The 15,482-nt window shown below is 45.1% G+C and overlaps 1 protein-coding gene across 1 annotated transcript; it reads right to left on the reverse strand.

The window, feature by feature from the left end:
* Positions 1 to 359: 359 nt before the first annotated feature.
* Positions 360 to 15,136, reverse strand: slc41a2a (solute carrier family 41 member 2a). Its single transcript, XM_029685911.2, has 11 exons — positions 14,981 to 15,136; positions 13,597 to 14,055; positions 13,258 to 13,365; positions 10,628 to 10,699; positions 10,017 to 10,161; positions 2,537 to 2,683; positions 2,232 to 2,379; positions 2,068 to 2,147; positions 1,822 to 1,953; positions 1,544 to 1,689; positions 360 to 1,124 (listed from the first exon to the last, which is right to left on the reverse strand). The coding sequence occupies exons 2-11, from the start codon at positions 13,981 to 13,983 to the stop codon at positions 942 to 944; spliced, it is 1,548 nt and encodes a 515-aa protein (XP_029541771.1). The 5' UTR covers positions 13,984 to 14,055; positions 14,981 to 15,136; the 3' UTR covers positions 360 to 941.
* Positions 15,137 to 15,482: the final 346 nt, after the last annotated feature.

Below are 15,482 nucleotides of genomic sequence, written 5' to 3' on the forward strand. Positions count from 1 at the left end.
CTGGGCCGTACGCACTACCCTCTGTAGTGCCTTGCGGTCAGAGGCCAAGCAATTGCTGTACCAGGCAGTGATGTCACCATGCTCTCGATGTTGCAGCTGTAGAACCTTTTGAGGATCTCAGGACCCATGCCAAATCTTTTTAGTTTCCTACAGGGGAATATGCTTTGTCGTGCCCTCTTCACGACTGTCTTAGTGTGTTTGGACCATTCTAGTTTGTTGGTGATAATAGAGTACTGTCTCCACTTGTACCTGAAAGGTAGACTACTCATCAGACTGATGCACCTGCTGAGGCAGAAACAACTATTGTATGTTAAACTATATGCAGGAGAGAGTAAATTACCTATTAAATATCAACCAAATGAAATCCTATTTTTCTTTATTAGACAGATTGGACTCTTTCTCAACTCTCACAAAACAATGTAATAGCATACAACAACAGTCACACAATAAGTAAGTAATACTGCAATATTATTGATTCACATTGTGAAAACTCACCCATGTATGTAGATTAAAGGGAAATTATGTTCTATAACAGACATTTTAGAAAACATGTATATTACATATTATGTTACAATTAAAATGCTGCCTGCCCACAATATTGAACCAAATGTACATCACCCTCATTGTCGTTGGCACAGAATGCCTATAGAAGTACCCCAGGTGAGGAAATTCAGCAGAAAAACTCCAAACAGGGGGTTGGACACAGACCCCCATTGAGAAAGAAACCCTGAAATTAAAATAATTCTGCTGCCAGATTTTAGTAGAACCACCTGCTTTTTCCTAAGGCCTTACATTATCTCAGGCCTTGCTTGAATGCGTCCAACCTTACTTTAAAAACAATCACAGATCCAATAGGGCTGGATTGGTGAAAGCAGTTGAAATGTCTGCTTTCACCCAGGCAGAATGAAAGGAGAATGGGAGAATATGAAGCACCCAGGGTGTCAGTCTCCAGAGGGAACTATCTCCCCTACGAGCCAGAGCAGGAAGAAGGCCAGAACCAGGAGGGCTGTGCCCAATAGATCCGCCAGAGCAGTGAGGTAGGGGATGGAGTAACTGTCAGGGTCTTTGCCTGTCCGCCACAGACAAGGGATCATCCAGTCAGCAATACATAGCAGTGTGAAGACCTAACAGAAGGGAGAGAGAAAGATTCAGCCCTTTATTATAAACTGGGTGGTTCGAGCCCTGAATGCTGATTGACTGTCAGTAGTGATATATCAGAATAAAACCATGGTTATGACAAAACATTTATTTTTACTGCTCTAATTACGTTGGTAAGCAGTTTATAATAGTAGTATGGCACCTCGGGGGTTTGTGATATATGGCCAATATACCACGGCTAAAGGCTGTGTCCAGGCACTCCGTGTCACTTCGTGCGTAAGAACAGCCTTTAGTTGTGGTATATTGGCCGTATACCACACCCCCTTGGCCCTTATTGTTTAATTATAGTATCAGTGTTAATGAAGGAGCAGAGGAGAAAGAATCCACTTATGACTACTGAGACACAGACATTGACCAAACCGATCACTCTTGCTTCCTGATTTACCTGTAGGAGGGCTACAGCTAGGAAGAAGATGATGAAGACAGGTGTGGGAGAGGTGCTGCCCTTCATCAAGTGGATTGTGTACAGGAAAATCAGGTGACCCGGTACGACCAACAGGAGCAGCACCTGTGCAGAGCGATGATTGGCTCCTGTCAGAGGTAGATATGGTTAACTGACAGAGAATACACCTGACAACAGAACATTTCATTCCTTTTGTGTTCACAGGTATGTTAAAGGGACTGTTCATGTGCATGAGCCTGTCTACATGTGCGTGTCATTACCTGAGCCACAGAAGGTCCTGCAGGGGTTGTAGCAGCTCCTGCGATCCTCAGGCACCTGCCTCGGTGGGCAGTGGTGGTACAGATCAGTGGCTATACGACTGGACTGGATGGCAACCAGGTTCCCCCCAATACCTAGATTGAGATGAAGAATACACAATGATCATACATTTGGAGAGATCTTGTGACTTACCATTTTCTTGAAGGTTCCTGAATGTATGCTTCTAAAAATCCAGATCCTTGTCTCACCATTCATAACTGGTGTGTAGACTATCATTCCCACCATGTTCGGGTCTGATACAGTTGTGTCCAAGATGAGTCCTCCGATACTAGAGAAAAATACTTATTAAAGGATGGTATTTCCATTTGAATGCTGTGACTGGACTTCAGGGGCACGGAACAGGGAAGCAGACCTGCTGATGACCATGGCAGTGATGATTGGTTCCCAGCCTGTGTAGAGTAGAATGCGACTTGCTGGGTTTCTGGAGGAGATGACCACCCACAGAGGGGTCAGTCCGAGGAAGAACAGACACACCAGGTACGACACATAGGGATACAACTCTGTGGAGACAGGGAAAGGAGCAGACACACACTAGCTAAACAAATATAGTTGATAGCTAGCCAGATGAGTCAGAGCTGTAAATGTAGCTATGACATTCCAGTAAATGGGCCCAGACTGCCCCCTAGTGGCCCGAAAGCTAAACCTCTTGATTTATACCTATGCATTCGTAGAGCCCCTGGCTCAGGCAGGCCAGGATGGCCAGGGTGATGAGGTCACCAAAGCTGGCAGCGATGGGCGTGGCCACGTTGTCTGGGTTGATGCCAATCCTCTTGGAGCCGGTGATCACTCCCACCATGATGATCCCTGGGAGAAGACAACACAGTCGAGTCAGATTCAGGCTACTGTTCAGTTGCACAACTCTCCAACCAAGGTGCATGAATTGAGCAGCCAAGAGTTGAACGGATGAAAGCAATGTGGTGACAGCTGGGAGAAGCGTCAGACTGGGGGAAGGGACAAGGGACTGTAATGGCCTACAGTGGTATTATTCACTTCCGCTTTTATCAAGTGGTAAATGCAAATCAAATATCTGTAAACACAGATGGTCAAGTTGAATTAGTTGATACATATTTACATTCCAAGGCAGATAAAATAGCATGTTATTCTGTGGACCGATCAGTACCCATCATTCCAATGAAAATGAACCACATGAATAATTCATTTGGGTGTCCTAGATAGATCACAAACTCTGCCTTACAGAGTCAGGTCTGCCTTTCAGATCCCAAGCATTGGTTTTATTTGAGTCATAACAAAATGGTTTTGCAACAAAAAGGTCTGATACAGAAGAAACCTACAATGTCAGTTGTAGCTAAGTTTCCTGGTCTCAGATTATTATATTCTGTATGTCTCAAATAGAAAGAGCATTCAGGCTTTTCCAGGAATACAGCAGAAGTGTACAGTTTTGCAATTAAGTTGGAATAATTGTACATATAAATGGATGAGTAAGAGATAATGTGCCTCAGAGAGAGGTTATGGTAGTGTATGTAGAAAAAAATACTACAGTATACTATGGTCTAAATACTGTAGTATTACTATATTTATATACTATAGTATTCAATGTACGGTTTTTGCAGACTTTACTGTAGTGTTCACTGTAGGACAGCAGGTAGCCTGGCGGTAAGGAGTGTTGCGCCACTTGCCCTTGAGAAAGGCAGTTAACCTTAATTGCTCCAGGGTCGCCGTCAATAATGGCTGATCGTCCGTGACCCCACTCTCTCAGCGGGAGTGAGATATGCAAAGAAAAAACATTTCCATATTACACCTCACATCTGTACAGGTTACTCACTTATACATAAAGTGAAGAGGGCACGACAAAACCTATTCCCCCTCAGGAGACTGAAAAGATTTGGCATGGGTCCTCAGGTCCTCAAAAGGTTTTACAGCTGCACCATCGAGAGCATCCTGACGGGTTGCATCACTGCCTGGTATGGCAACTGCTCGGCCTCCGACCGCAAGGCACTACAAAGGGTAGTGCGTACGGCCCAGTACATCACCGGGGCCAAGCTTCCTGCCATCCAGGACCTCTATACCAGGCGGTGTCAGAGGAAGGCTCTGAAGATTGTCAAAGACTCCAGCCACCCTAGTCATAGACTGTGCTCTCTGCTACCGCATGGCAAGCGGTAATGGAGTGCCAAGTCTAGGTCCAAGAGGCTTCTAAACAGCTTCTACCCCCAAGCCATAAGACTCCTGAACAGCTAATCAAATGGCTACTCAGACTATTTGCATTGCCCCCCCCCCCTTTTACGCCGCTGCTACTCTCTGTTATTATCTATGCATAGCCACTTTAAAAATCTTACCTACATGTACATAAATACCTCAATTACCTCGACACCGGTGCCCCCGCACATTGACTCTGTACCGGTACCTCCTGTATATAACCTCCACATTGACTCTGTACCGATACCCCCTGTATATAACCTCCACATTGACTCTGTACCGGTACCTCCTGTATATAGCCCCGCAATTGTTATTTACTGCTGCTTTTTAATTATTTGTTATTCTTATCTCTTACTTTTTTGGGGGGGGATTTTCTTAAAACTGCATTGTTGGTTAATGGCTTGTAAGTAAGCATTTCACTGTATTCTGCGCATGTGACAAAATACAATTTGATTTGAAACAGGACTATACATTATATAGTGTTTTTGCGGACATGACTGTAGTATACTATAGTATTTACTAGTGATTGCCATTAATTACATATGTTCATTGCTGTTATTACCCGTTATTATTTGCACCTTTGTGTCCTTTTAGATAAACCATACTACATACAACGCCAACCAAGTCTCCATTCAAGACAAGCATCTCATGTCTACAACTGTCAATCATTCCCTGCCATGTATCATCTCCATTACCGGAATCTAGAAAGACTTTTAAACTGAACTGCATCTCTGCCTCCAGCTGCTCAGTAGATGGGCATCACCGTAACCCTCACCTAAACCTCAGTGTTTCCCTTGGGGACCCTTATTATTGAGGGACATGTAGGAAATGTATAAAAGCACCCCGTGGTCATTTTACTGTGAATGTCCTTTGTGTGTACAGGTTGTATGGTGTTGCTGGTGGTTTATTTCTGCGAGGAACCATTTTGCTTCGCTCCACAGGTAGTATCACATTTTTCATTTCATTTCATTACAGTACAACGGCTTGATTTGTTTGATCGTAGCTAGCTACATAGCTAGCTACACAGCCGTCTTTGTATCAAAGATAATTGTGTAGTCTAGAGCGACTTCCTAGGTTAGTTAGCCAGCTATTGTCGTTCTTTTAACGCAACGTAACGTAATCAACACTGCTAGCTAGCCAGCTAGCCCCGAATAGCAGCACAGTAGAAACTATTACACTCAACGGAACGACTTGATTAGTGTAGTGTCAACAACGCAGCCAATGCCAACTAGCCTACTTAGTCAACAACGCAGCCTCTGCCAGCTAGCCTACTTCAGCAGTACTGTATCATTTTAATCATTTTAGTCAATAAGATTCTTGCTACGTAAGCTTAACTCTCTGAACACTCGTGACGTGTAGTCCACTTGTCATTCCAATCTCCTTTGCATTAGCGTAGCCTCTTGTGTAGCCTGTCAACTATGTGTCTGTCTATCCCTGTTCTCTCCTCTCTGCACAGACCATACAAACGCTCCACACCGCGTAAATCTGGTGGTCCCAGCGCGCACGACCCACGTGGAGTTCCAGGTCTCCGGTAGCCTCTGGAACTGCCGATCTGCGGCCAACAAGGCAGAGTTCATCTCCGCCTGTCTCCCTCCAGTCCCTCGACTTCTTGGCACTGACGGAAACATGGATCACCACAGACAACACTGCTACTCCTACTGCTCTCTCTTCGTCTGCCCACGTGTTCTCGCACACCCCGAGAGCTTCTGGTCAGCGGGGTGGTGGCACCGGGATCCTCATCTCTCCCAAGTGGTCATTCTCTCTTTCTCCCCTTACCCATCTGTCTATCGCCTCCTTTGAATTCCATGCTGTCACAGTTACCAGCCCTTTCAAGCTTAACATCCTTATCATTTATCGCCCTCCAGGTTCCCTCGGAGAGTTCATCAATGAGCTTGATGCCTTGATAAGCTCCTTTCCTGAGGACGGCTCACCTCTCACAGTTCTGGGCGACTTTAACCTCCCCACGCCTACCTTTGACTCATTCCTCTCTGCCTCCTTCTTTCCACTCCTCTCCTCTTTGACCTCACCCTCTCACCTTCCCCCTACTCACAAGGCAGGAAATACGCTCGACTCATCTTTACTAGATGCTGTTCTTCCACTAACCTCGTTGCAACTCCTCCAAGTCTCCGACCACTACCTTGTATCCTTTTCCCTCTCGCTCTCATCCAACACTTCCCACACTGCCCCTTGATGGTATCGCGCCGTCCCAACCTTCGCTCTCTCTCCCCCGCTACTTCTCCTCTTCCATCCTATCATCTCTTCCCTCTGCTCAAACCTTCTCCAACCTATCTCCTGATTCTGCCTCCTCAACCCTCCTCTCCTCCCTTTCTGCATCCTTTGACTCTCTATGTCCCCTATCCTCCAGGCCGGCTCGGTCCTCCCCTCCCGCCTCCGTGGCTCGACGACTCATTGCGAGCTCACAGAACAGGGCTCCGGGCAGCCGAGCGGAAATGGAGGAAAACTCGCCTCCCTGCGGACCTGACATCCTTTCACTCCCTCCTCTCTACATTTTCCTCTTCTCTCTCTGCTGCTAAAGCCACTTTCTACCACTCTAAATTCCAAGCATCTGCCTCTAACCCTAGGAAGCTCTTTGCAACCTTCTCCTCCCTCCTGAATCCTCCTCCCCCTCCCCCCCCCTCCTCTCTGCAGATGACTTCGTCAACCATTTTGAAAAGAAGGTCGACGACATCCGATCCTCGTTTGCTAAGTCAAACGACACCGCTGGTTCTGCTCACACTGCCCTACCCTGTGCTCTGACCTCTTTCTCCCTCTCTCTCCAGATGAAATCTCGCGTCTTGTGACGGCCGGGCCGCCCTACAACCTGCCCGCTTGACCCTATCCCCTCCTCTCTTCTCCAGACCATTTCCGGAGACCTCCTCCCTTACCTCACCTCGCTCATCAACTCATCCCTGACCGCTGGCTACGTCCCTTCCGTCTTCAAGAGAGCGAGAGTTGCACCCCTTCTGAAAAACCTACACTCGATCCCTCCGATGTCAACAACTACAGACCAGTATCCCTTCTTTCTTTTCTCTCCAAAACTCTTGAACGCACCGTTTGGCCAGCTCTCCCGCTATCTCCCAGAATGACCTTCTTGATCCAAATCAGTCAGGTTTCAAGACTAGTCATTCAACTGAGACTGCTCTTCTCTGTATCACGGAGGCGCTCCGCACTGCTAAAGCTAACTCTCTCTCCTCTGCTCTCATCCTTCTAGACCTATCGGCTGCCTTCGATACAGATCCTCCTCTCCACCCTCTCCGAGTTGGGCATCTCCGGCGCGGCCCACGCTTGGATTGCGTCCTACCTGACAGGTCGCTCCTACCAGGTGGCGTGGCGAGAATCCGTCTCCACACCACGTGCTCTCAGACTGGTGTCCCCAGGGCTCTGTTCTAGGCCCTCTCCTATTCTCGCTATACACCAAGTCACTTGGCTCTGTCATAACCTCACATGGTCTCTCCTATCATTGCTATGCAGATTAATCTTCTCCTTTCCCCTTCTGATGACCAGGTGGCGAATCGAATCTCTGCATGTCTGGCAGACATATCCGTGTGGATGACGGATCACCACCTCAAGCTGAACCTCGGCAAGACGGAACTGCTCTTCCTCCCGGGAAGGACTGCCCGTTCCATGATCTCGCCATCACGGTTGACAACTCCATTGTGTCCTCCTCCCAGAGCGCTAAGAACCTTGGCGTGATCCTGGACAACACCCTGTCGTTTGGCCCGTTCCTGTAGGTTCATGCTCTACAACATCCGCAGAGTACGACCCTGCCTCACACAGGAAGCGCGCAGGTCCTAATCCAGGCACTTGTCATCTCCCGTCTGGATTACTGCAACTCGCTGTTGGCTGGGCTCCCTGCCTGTGCCATTAAACCCCTACAACTCATCCAGAACGCCGCAGCCCGTCTGGTGTTCAACCTTCCCAAGTTCTCTCACGTCACCCCGCTCCTCCGCTCCTCCACTGGCTTCCAGTTGAAGCTCGCATCCGCTTATGGTGCTTGCCTACGGAGCTGTGAGGGGAACGGCACCTCAGTACCTCCAGGCTCTGATCAGGCCCTACACCCAAACAAGGGCACTGCGTTCATCCACCTCTGGCCTGCTGCCTCCCTACCACTGAGGAAGTACAGTTCCCGCTCAGCCCAGTCAAAACTGTTCGCTGCTCTGGCCCCCAATGGTGGAACAAACTCCCTCACGACGCCAGGACAGCGGAGTCAATCACCACCTTCCGGAGACACCTGAAACCCCACCTCTTTAAGGAATACCTAGGATAGGATAAAGTTCCCTGAAAAGATTTAGATGCACTACTGTTCCACTGGAGGTCATAAGGTGAATGCACCAATTTGTAAGTCGCTCTGGATAAGAGCGTCTGCTAAATGACTTAAATGTAAATGTAAATGTTGTCTTGAAGAAATGTTTGGGGTGTAGTCGATTGTTCTGAATGGTATATGTTGACTTTGACCATCAGTGAGTTTTTCCCTGAGTGACAATATGTCTGATTTTCATTATGTAAGGCCACTGCAATCATGGCCTTCTATTTGAAGTCACTTTGTTTGGAGCGGCGTTGCTGGTTTGAGGTACAGGCTGTGCCCTCCAAAAAGGGCTCTGTCTAAGTAAAGTCATTTCTATTTCTACAATATCTATTGTTTATGTAAATTCTGTGGTTAACTGTTCTTTCTTTTGTACCATCAGAAGTACAGTATTGTTTGTCACTGTTTTTGGTAATCTTCTGAACTAGGTCAATGGAATTTCTGTGAAAGCACTCTTGTATTTCAGAAAGCTGTCTAGTGGAAGTAACAGATCTATGAAGTCATTTTGGTGTACTCTTGTTAATGTGTGTTATTTATCTGTGTCAAACAAGCAAACCTAATCCTCAGCTTTACTAAACTTTGCTTGTTCTTTATCTGCCTTTGTAGTGTTTTCCTTTAATGGGTCTAGAACCTGTGTCTAATGTTTAGATGTTACAATTTCTCAGAACTGTTGCCCCAACTCAATAGGTGGCCTGTCATGAACCTGTGTGTCTTATGTTCTGGTTTAGTTGTTCCCCTGATTAAACAGTAACTGGGGTAGTCTTGAAGTTGTGCCAGTTTAGCTAACCCTAGTCGGCAGGTGTTACCACAATATGCTACAGTCATGTCTGAAAAAACACTACAGTGAATGCTACAGTATACTACACTCATGTCTGCAAAAAAACACAACAGTGAATACTATAGTATATAAATATACTACTGTATTTAGACCATAGTATACTATAGTATTTTTTAATGTGGGTTAGCTGTAAATGTGTAATATGTTGGATGTTTGAACTAGGACCCCTTTTTTTGTATTATTCTCATCAAATTTCTAAATGCATTGTATCCACATTTGTGCTTATATTGTGTTTTTAAATAGTAAAATAAAAAAATAAATCAAGGGATACTACAGTGTAGAGTATAGTATTCTACAGTATACTAAACAATTATATAGAAAGCACTACACGATCGAGGGCATTAACTCCCTAAGGCCAGCACATTCAAATCAAAACCGCATTGACAAAGCTAGCAGTAAAGCTAGCTAGCAGTCCAATCGATCCAAAAATTCTAAAGTAAGCACTACATGCTCAAGGGATACTACAGTCTACACAGTGTGGAGTATAGGATTCTACACAGTATACTACAGTTTACTACAAAATTATATAGAATTCTACATTAAGTACTATAGTATTCTGTAGTAAAAATGTAGTATTTTTTATGTGGGCTCCCCTATAATGAAGAGACTGTCGCCTCACACTAAGATGCTAGTGAAAAGGGCCTCTCCGCATGGAGGAATTGGCATGCATGAACCTGTGTAGGAGAATGAGAGGTGCAGTGGGGATAGACAGGAACGGATAGCTCGTCCGTTCCTGTCAATACCTAGCTAGCTGTTTGAGCCGTGACCTAAAACCCATTGTGTGGGTACTGTAGGTATGATGTGGGTTAAGGGTTTGGACAGGTCTCGCTTGTTCTCCTTACCCTGCAGCAAGGAAGCAAGGAAGGCAGTAGTTACGCTGGCTGAGCAGAGGAGAGCAGCGTGGTTGAGAAGTATATCTCCCTCCAGTACCCAGCCCAAGACCACCGCTGCCAGGGCAGCCAGTAGACCCAGCACTGTGGCTTGCATCTGGAGAAAGAAAAACTCTTTGTACACTAGGCATTTGTTAAGGCTAAGAAGTACAAATAAAGGTTTGGGGGACATATTTAAAGTCACTTTCCAGTGAAAATCTCACTTTTAAAGTTAATATTCTATTACCTCATAAGGTACTCGTATTTGTGGCCAAAGCATACATTGGAGAGAAAAAAAACACTTCAAGACCCCACCTCAAACAGACCATTTAAAAAATGGTTGATGTCATCCTCCTGACGAGGACAAGCTGGCCAATCAGCGGTCTACTCAGATCAATGACTCACACCATTTTGTTGTTAGGGTACGCCCACACCATTCCAACACAGAAAAGCTTTTTTTTTTAACATAACTAATTCACTTTTTTTTTTAAATGAATACTTTTCACTCATATTGTAATTCATTATGGATCATATGTCATAGAAATCTGGAAACACTGGACAGTATCAGCCATAAAGTAAATCACCTGTTTTAGTGCCAGGTTCCCAATAATCAAACTCCATTTCTCTTTGGCTGTCTCCATTTCCCCCACATTCACCTGACAAGGACAAAATCATGAATGTTATCTTTTCTCAGTGTAAAATCCCATACTTAGTCTTGACTAAAGCATCAACATATCTGTGTCATGACTATGACCATTTATTAGGCCTGACAGCTAGGACATGCTTATTGAAAAGCAGGCTTCCTGGAAGCCAGACAGACATAAAGAAGCAGATGGCGGAAAATATTTACTTTTAAACTCAGGCAAAACAGAAATGCTAGTTCTAGGTCCCAAGAAGCAAAGAGATCTGCTGAATCTCAATGGTTGTGCAGTCGTCGCAAATAAACTGTAAAGGACCTAGGCGTTACTCTGGACCCTGATCTCTCTTTTGACGAACATATAAAAGTCTCTCTACAGTGGCTTTGTGTTAAGGCTAGGGCTGATTTCAAGGTTTTACTGCTAATCTGCAAAGCATTACTGTCACTGTGTGCTCCCTCTCCGGCCTCTAGGTCACCAGGCTGCTTGTTATGGCGCTCACCTGTCACCATCGTCACGCACACCTGTGCATCCTCAGAATCCCCTGGACTCCATCACCTCTCTGATTGATTATCTTCCCTGATCTGTCACTCCCCTTGGTTCTTTCGTCAAGTGTTATTGACTCTGTTTTCATGTTGGTGCGTGATTTGTGTTACGTGTTTCATTTATTTAAAACACTCACTCCCTGAACTTGCTTCCCGACTCTCAGCGCACTCGTTACAATTACATGGACTTGCTCCTACCTATTTCTATGAGTTGGTCCTGCCGTACATACCTATACGTACGCTACGATCACAAGACGCAGGCCTCCTTATTGTTCCTAGAGTTTCAAAGCAAACAGCTGGAGGCTTTCTCCTATAGAGCTAAATTTTTATGGAATGGTCTGCCAATAAATGTGAGAGACATAGACTCGGTCTCAACCTTTAAGTCTTTACTGAAGACTCTTCTCTTGCACGAAGGTGAATGGCAAGGCACTGGAGTGACGAACCAGCCTCGCTGTCTATGCCTGGCCGACTACCCTCTCTCCACTGGAATTCTCTGCCTCAGACCCTGTTATAGGGCCTGAATCATTGGCTTGCTTGCGCTCTCCAATGCCATCCCTAGGACGGGTGCATCACATCATGCCAGGCTTTTTTTTGCTATACTTGACTTGAGTGGGTTGTCCATGACGTGATCTTCCTGTCTGGTTTTGTGCACCCCTTGGGCTCTTGTGGTGGGAGAGATCTTTGTGGGCTATACTCAGCCTCAGGGTCACAATCTAAGGGTAGTCTGTTGATATCCCTTTGGTGGCTGTGCTTTGGCAAAGTGGGTGGAGTTATATCCTGCCTGGTTGGCCCTGTCTGGGGGTAACTTTGAACGGGGCCACAGTGTCCCCCCCCCCCCGTCTCAGTTCCCAGTATTATGCTGCAATAGTTTATGTGCTAGGGTCAGAGTCAGTCTGTTTTATCTGGTGTAATTCTCCTGTCTTATCTGATGTCCTCTGATGTCCTGTGTGATCGTAAGTATGCTCCCTCTATAATCCTCTTTCTGACCCTGCTGGTCATCTATGAACGTTTGAAAATCTTGAATATCGATCTGGCCTTAATGGTCAAGTACTCTTATAATCCCCACCCCGCACAGCCAGAAGAGGACTGGCCACCACTCAGAGCCTGGTTCCTCTCTAGGTTTCTTCCTTGGTTCCTGCCTTTCTAGGGAGTTTTTCCTAGCCACCATGCGTCTACACCTGCATTGCTTGCTCTTTGGAGTTTTAGGCTGGGTTTCTGTATAAGCACTTTGTGAAAACTGCTGATATAAAAAGGGGTTTAAAAATAAATGTGATTGATCTTTCTCTCTCATAAACTTATTAACACCGATATTCATACTGAATGATTGATGAGTGGGAGAGCGTCAGTGTCACGAATGCTGCCGAAATTGGTCCCTCTCCTTGTTCGGGCGGCGGTCGACGTCACCAGTTTTCTAGCCGACACAGATCCACTTTTCATTTTCCATTTGTTTTGTCTTCATTGTACACACCTGGTTTCCATTCCCATAATTATATGTTCCTTATTTAACCCTCTGGTTCCCCCATGGCTTTGTGTGTGTTTGTTCATTGTAAATTGGTCTGTATTTGTGAGCTTGATTATTTTTCCTTCTTGGAATATTTGTTGTTTTTAGTAAAGTAACGTGAATTACTCATCTCTGTGTCCTGCGCCTGACTCTGCCTTACCTGCTACACCTAGACGCCAAACAGTCAGTTACTAGAGCGGGTCAGGCATTCTAGAATCAGAAACAGAATATGCTCTCATGCCAGTCAGCAGATTAAGTCGTGATCAAAAGTCCAATAACACACCACACATCCTGTATGCAGAATAGACGGTTAGGGAGGGTAGATTCAGAGTCATATATGCAGTATAGGTTCTAGTCAGATTAGTCCAGTCTTGTACTGCAGGAAGTTGTCCAGTGCCATTTTCTTCACAGGCAGGTGAGGACTTTCACACAGGGACAGAGAATTCACAATACAAGGGAAAAACAATGTAAGGAATGGACTTCCCACTGTGTTGGTGTATGGATTAATTGTGTGTGTTTATGTGTGTACTCACTGCTGTTGAAAGTCTGGAAGCCAGGGTCATCTCCAGGTTTCCTTTCAGGCCCAGTAGAGCTGGCACCAGGATGAAGATCTCTGTGACTCTCTGGAACACCTCCCAATGCTGCCACAACAACACACAGTGGAATAATACACCAAAATATAATGCAATAGACTGACGCACGATGCAGTGGACACACCAACATCCGAAAAACTAGACAGACCAACACACAATGCAACAGAATCAACATACAAACACACAATACAATACATGAACCATGCAGTAAACACACCAACACATAATGCAAGAATAGATAAACAAATATAGAAACCTTGCAATTTATAAGTACCTCACCTGAACTACGTCCAGTAACATCCCAGCTGACACCGTCCCCAATCCAGCCAGTAGGAAGGGCACCAGTATCTGCAGAACCATGGACCTGACAGACTCACTGGGCATCTCTCTGACACCATCCTGGGCACTACAATCCTCTGGGTCCTTCTCCATAACTTCCTCATTGACCTTGGAGCCAGGCATGTGTCCATTGGGGAAAAGTGGGTCTGTCTCAGTGTATGGACAGAGTTCATTAAAGATGTTGCTGTTGGATGGGGACTGAGCTCTATTTGGGAGTCGTTGGTGACCCCCTGGATGTTGTGCATCTGGGGCTGGGCAGGACCCATAGTGGTGCCTGTTGTGTTTTCCTGCACCCACGCTGTCATCCTGTTGCCCAGTGTTGGCCATCAGAACAATGATGTGTCCTGAGGGAGTTAGACACTCCTTCTGGTACTCCGAAGAAAGGGTAAGTTGATATGACTGGGTCAAAGAAAACCAGCAGGAGGTAATTAGACAGTTACAGTATATATCATCCTTGATATTGATGTTATCACTGAACACTCATGGTACTAGTCATGAACTGCTGGCAAAAATTTTTTTTTTTTTTTTTTTTTAACTTGTTGCTGTGTAAGAGGTGTGGCAAAGGTAGGCTTAGTGTGTAATTTAACATTTAACATTTACATTTAAGTCATTTAGCAGACGCTCTTATCCAGAGCGACTTACAAATTGGTGCTTTCACCTTATGACATCCAGTGGAACAGCCACTTTACAATAGTGCATCTAGGTCTTTTAAGGGGGGGGGAGAAAGATTACTTTATCCTATCCTAGGTATTCCTTAAAGAGGAATTTAACACACCTGCGACGCACAGACGCAGATAAATGACAGATACATGCCATCTCTACACATGAGCATATAAGACAGACAAGCATACAAGAGAGTCGTGGCTATAGCACGGCAAATGCGTAACATCTGATGCTTGTATGGTTTAATTCGTAAGGTATTCTCCCACATACTCAGGGGTTTTCCATGCCATCACAAAGCAGCCCCTTGTCAGACATGGAAACGATGTGAGGCCTCATGGTGCTAGCAGTCACACAATTACCAAACAACTTTAGGGAGATATTTAATTCATTATCTGGTAAGTCCAAATTGCATAGAAATATCTCGTCGTATCCAGCACTGTGCATCTGAAAACGGCAGACAATTCACCAGGAAGTATTCAACGTGACTGTGCGTCTATATGGAATTGAGTGAGATTGACCAAATCAATGGCTTGTTATTCTGTAATTAGCAGTTATCCACACATTTGGTCTGAAGATGAAAACATGTAAACACACAAACTGTAGAGAGAAAAACACTTACAAGTTCCAAGTGGCAGTACGTTAAGAGAAACAGGTGACTTACCTAAAGTGTGAAACCACAGCATATTAGAGATATGAGAGACGAAGAAATAGATTTTGGAGAAGTAGATACTCCTTCACTCTGCTTATTCTGTCCGTGAGTTCTTTTCCTCCTCCCTGAATGGCTGAAGCTCCTTCATAGCTATGTCATTGCTCTCTCTCTTTCACTCACTCACACAGACACACTGTGAAGAAATCCCTCCTGATGATGCAACCTCCAAAGTATTCCAAACAGAGGACTTTATTGATATAATGCGGATTGGAATGATCTACACAGGAATAGAAATAAGAATGAATATGTGATCACAAACCTAATAGCAGAGAAGAGTACCACTGAATAGAACAGTATGAATGGATTAATTATAATAAGCAACAACAACAAAAATAGCAGGAGTAAAGCACTGTATAGAAAATAGTGGACTATTACGCAGTAATAGGACTGTATTACACAGTAATACATGAGAGAAAAGGGCTATATTAGGAACGCAATAGATGATTAATAAGCA

This window comes from Oncorhynchus nerka, linkage group LG17 (genome assembly GCF_034236695.1).
Source record: "Oncorhynchus nerka isolate Pitt River linkage group LG17, Oner_Uvic_2.0, whole genome shotgun sequence".
In the NCBI taxonomy this organism is placed as follows: domain Eukaryota; kingdom Metazoa; phylum Chordata; class Actinopteri; order Salmoniformes; family Salmonidae; genus Oncorhynchus; species Oncorhynchus nerka.